Source organism: Belonocnema kinseyi, chromosome 1, assembly GCF_010883055.1.
Source record: "Belonocnema kinseyi isolate 2016_QV_RU_SX_M_011 chromosome 1, B_treatae_v1, whole genome shotgun sequence".
Taxonomy (NCBI): domain Eukaryota; kingdom Metazoa; phylum Arthropoda; class Insecta; order Hymenoptera; family Cynipidae; genus Belonocnema; species Belonocnema kinseyi.
In genome coordinates, this window is record NC_046657.1 from 180,857,706 (window position 1) to 180,862,228 (window position 4,523).

General features: G+C 39.4%; 1 protein-coding gene across 1 annotated transcript; it reads left to right on the forward strand.

The window, feature by feature from the left end:
* The first annotated feature begins 3,984 nt into the window (after window positions 1–3,984).
* Window positions 3,985–4,311, forward strand: LOC117181532 (protein GVQW3-like). Its single transcript, XM_033374319.1, has one exon. It carries the CDS (start codon window positions 3,985–3,987, stop codon window positions 4,309–4,311), a length of 327 nt encoding a protein of 108 aa, XP_033230210.1.
* The last annotated feature ends 212 nt before the right edge of the window (window positions 4,312–4,523 follow it).

The following is a 4,523-nucleotide window of genomic DNA, read 5'->3' on the forward strand; positions in this document are numbered from 1 at the left end:
TATTTGTATAATTCCGTCGCAGATGGTATCTGTGGTCATAAAATAAATTTGTATTTATTTTAATACATTTCTCTCCCTTTCCTATGCAAGTTCAACCCTACAAAATTTCTTTCCATTCTACATTTCTTCTACCCTATTTAATTCAAGCAAAATTGCCAAAATGGTGCGGAGGGCTGAATTAGTTCAATGTTTGCACCAACCAAACCGTATGCCATTCAAGAGACTCGTGTAATTACATGTAAGATAAACAAAAATCATAATGGCATACGTGGTACTGTTATCGCAAATTGGCCGGATCATTCACGCAACGCTTTTAACGGATAGAAATCATTTTGCCCCAACCAAACCGTATGTCATTCAAGATATATGTGTAATTACATGTAATATGGACGAAAATCATGATGGCATACGTGGTACTATCGTAGCATTATAACCAAAAAATTTACTCACTTTCAATCGATTTTCAAAGACTATGTTCCGCGATAACCATATGCCATTTCAAAAACGAACACTTTGCAATATAATAATCATTTTGCGCATTCGAATGAATGTGGTACTATCATCACAAAACCGTTTCAATCAATGCAGGTGTGTACAGGTATGAAAATAGCGAGAACTGCGATAACTGTATGCCATTCTGAAATTGTTCATTTCAAGTAAAAAGTAATCAAATTCCAAAAGGGCATACGTGGTACTTTGATCACAAAATGAAGAATTTCGAAACACTTTTAAGGGTGTATGCCAACCCTTATGCCCCGCGGAAACCGTATGCCGATTGTTTTGCGCTGGATTTATTTTTTATGAAACGTCGATCGGTAACCTCGGCATACGTGGTACTATCATCACAAAACGCACCTTTCTTTTGCAATAAACAATTAAGTTAGCCACCAGGTGTTCCGTGGGGACCGGTTGATTTTACTTGTTCGTTGATAAGCATATTTTTAATGACCGAAACGCAAAAGAGCATACGTGGTCAAATCATCGCACTTTTTGGCAGGCGGGCCGACGGACTACTTCGTGTGAGTGCTTACTGCCCGAAAACTCTCGGCAGCGTCAACAACAAGTGTTCCGGTTGATAAATCACATCGTTATGGAATAACTGAGTTTGTGACTGTTTTCGTCACGCTCTCTTAAATGCTCTGCTGCAAAGATTGTAAAAGCTCAGTGAAATTCGAAGAGGGAGGTGGTCGAGGTCTGGGCTGGAAGCTGTACATTTCATGCAAGTGTGGTACAAATGAAGTGAGTTCTGGCCCTTTGATAAATAATGGCTTTGAAGTAATTCGTCATATTGTATTTGTGATATGACTGTTAGGCATTGGTTTACAAAGGGTGTATTTATTTTCAAGCATGACGGATATTGGTGAGGGACTTAGTAAAAGCGTATATGACGCAATCGTTGAACACATACATCAAGCCTCAAACATTTTATGGTATGAGTCACATGGAAGAGTGTTCTACGAATCACGAAGGGTCAGCTGGGAAGATGGAGGCGGACGCCGTTATCGAGATGTTTTTAAGATTGGTCGAATTATACGGTGTGATGTATACCGCTTATGTCGGTAACGGTGATAAAATGCGAATGCATATGTCATGTGCAGAAAAGAATGGGAACAAGTCTTCGGAACTTGAAAAAAAAAAAAAAAAAAAAAACGAAAAATGAGGAGAAAACGGCAAGCTTACCGATGCGCTCATAAAAAAACTAAGTATCTATTATGGATTGGCTATTCGTAGAAATATTAACTCAGACGAAGATATACAAAAAGCCATCATGGTCACGTACCATCACATGTGCTCAACAGACGACAATTCACATCAGTTCTGTCCTGGAATCGAAAGTTGGTGTAAATGTCGATCATCGTAATTAGTTGGAGTAAACGTGTTAATATCATCAGGCACTATAGCCAGATTTGCAGAAACATCTGCTGCAGATTTATGAAGATCTATCAAGACAAGACTTGTTGTAAAGATGTTTGGGCAGCCACACCCAGAACGCGAACGGAATTTTCAATGCAACTGAATGGCGCATGGCCCCCAAACACCTTCACGCAGGTCCGAAAATCGTTGAAATCGTTTCTTATATAGCAGCTACAGTGTTCCAACGATGGATTTGATTCTGTTTTTCGAATCATGAGGTGCTTGGAAATCACTGTTGGATCAGCCGCGGCAGCTTACGCCAAAAAAATGGGTGAAGGTCGACTCAAGCGTCAGGAGTTTCGGAGCTTACAAGCTACGAAAGAAGCTCGCACGGCGCAAATAATGAAATAAGCTGCTCGAAATACAGAAGATCATCTCCTTTATGGCCCAGGCATCGCTGAATAGCTGCAAGTTCGATAAATTACGTGAGTAAAGCAAAAATTCATTTTTTTTAGTTGACCGCAAACTTTAACTGCGTTTTTCTTGAAATACAATTTTCAGAATTTTTCGATTTTGCGGGAAAGATTATTCGGCCAATTTTTAACGTATGAAAAAACAGCATTTTGAAGATAATTTAATCAGCTAGACGATGAACCCATTTGTTTTTGCATAAAAAAATCTTTTAACCATTTTTTGTTAATAATTATGAAAAGTTTTTTTAAATAACTTTGATTTTTTTGGTTCAGCAGGCTGTGGCGATTACAATTCTTCCCGCATATTTTGAAGAACAAACAATTGCTTCCGTTATTTTTTTATGGATTTATTATTGTTATTCACGTAATAAAAAATATTTTAAATTACTCAAAACATTGAAGAATATTGTGTAAAATTTTGAAAATAAAATACTCAATAGTTTTCTAAAAAAAAAATCGCAAAGTTGGAGTGAATTTTTGTTCATCTATATGAGGACCCCTCTTAAGGAGAAATCGGGAAACAGGAAGTGTCGTAGCGTGAAGTGACGTAGAGTCTACTGTACATATTTCAGAAAATCTACATCCAGTCCACCCCCTCCTCGATGCTTTTTTCATTATATGTAAAATGGACAATGATACTTTGAATGACTCTACTCCCGTCCCTTCAAAAGTAACGCGTATTTTATGAATGACCCCTAAAAATGAAGGTTTTTGCCAAACAAATTGAATGGATTTATTTTATTTTTCGGATGGGAATTGCCTCTATTTAATTTTGAGGTTGAAATTCTAAATTCTATTGGTTAGCACCCTAAAAAAGATTCTTTTCTTGATATTTGGTTGGTTAAAAGAAGTGTAATGCAAAATAATTTCAACTCCAAACTTTTTTTTACAGAAGACGACTTAACATAAATGAGTATGTCACGTCCCCGCAACCAAATATTTATCAACATCACATATACGCAGCAGGCTTGGTGAATATTGTATGTTACCAGTGAAAAATTCTAAGTCAGGAGTATGAGGACTACTCTAATATACAATAAAGTATATTGGGAGTGCATGGCTTTTGCATCACGATAATGCCCCTGCTCACATATCGTTGCTTATTCGTGATTTTATGGCCAATAATAAACAACATAATCATGCTTCCATCGTATTCAGTGGACATGGTCCCCTGCGACTTTTTCCTGTTCCCAAAACAGAAAAGACCCATGAAAGGACGAAGTTTTGCCACGATTGAGGGGATCAAGACCGCATCGATGGAACAGCTCAAGGCCATATCAAAAGCGCATACTCAGAAAGCCTCATGTACAGAAGATTAAAAGTGGACTTTTATTAAAAGAGTAACACCTGATAAGTTGTTACGATTATAAATAAAATTGTACACAGGAAACCATATCCTACTTTAAAATTATCTATAATTTTCAAGGAGAAAGCGAGTTTCGAGAACGGAAAATCACGATTCACAACAGCGTGCCAGAGATGAGTTCTGGAAAGGGCTGTTCCTTTGGTAAATTAAGGTTTCCATGGCGCTACACTCCTGAAAAGGGCTGTTACGGTGAATCCCGCGATTCTGTAGTGTACCTTGGTTCCCCCACTCCAACTCCCCTCCCTAGCGAGCTACCTGTGGAGCACAGTCTTGGCTTTCGAACCGTACGTGATGGATCTCCCCCTCGCTTCGTCCGCCAGGTGTGAGCTGCGCTCAGTGATCCGTTTCCTGTCTGCAAAAAACATTGCGCCGGTAGAAATACATACCCAGCTATGCGAAATCTATGAAGACAAGTGTATGAGCGTACAACACATGCGCAAATGGTGCAGAGAGTTCAAGAACGGGCGTACTGACGTCAATGATGAGGAGCGTTCCGGACGGCCGTCTATTTCTGACGAAACAGTCGCAAAAGTGGAGGAAGTGATGCTCTCAGATCGAAGAATGACGGTTCGTGAGCTCTCCGAAATGATCCCTGATGTCAGCAAAACCTCTATTTGACAAGATTTTGACGAAGCATCTAGGGTATGCTAAGGTTTGCACGAGGTGGGTGCCAAGAATGTTGACCGAAGACCACAGACGTCAACGCGTTGAAGCGGACCAAGAACTTCTTCAAGACCACAGAACTCATGGCGAGGAATACCTCGACTCCATCGTCACTGGAAACGAGACTTGAATGCACTACCACACACCCGAAACAAAAGAACAGTCTA

Excerpts from the sequence above, each read along its gene's own strand:
- LOC117181532 (XM_033374319.1), top strand. The coding sequence starts at position 3,985 with ATGGATCTCCCCCTCGCTTCGTCCGCCAGGTGTGAGCTGCGCTCAGTG.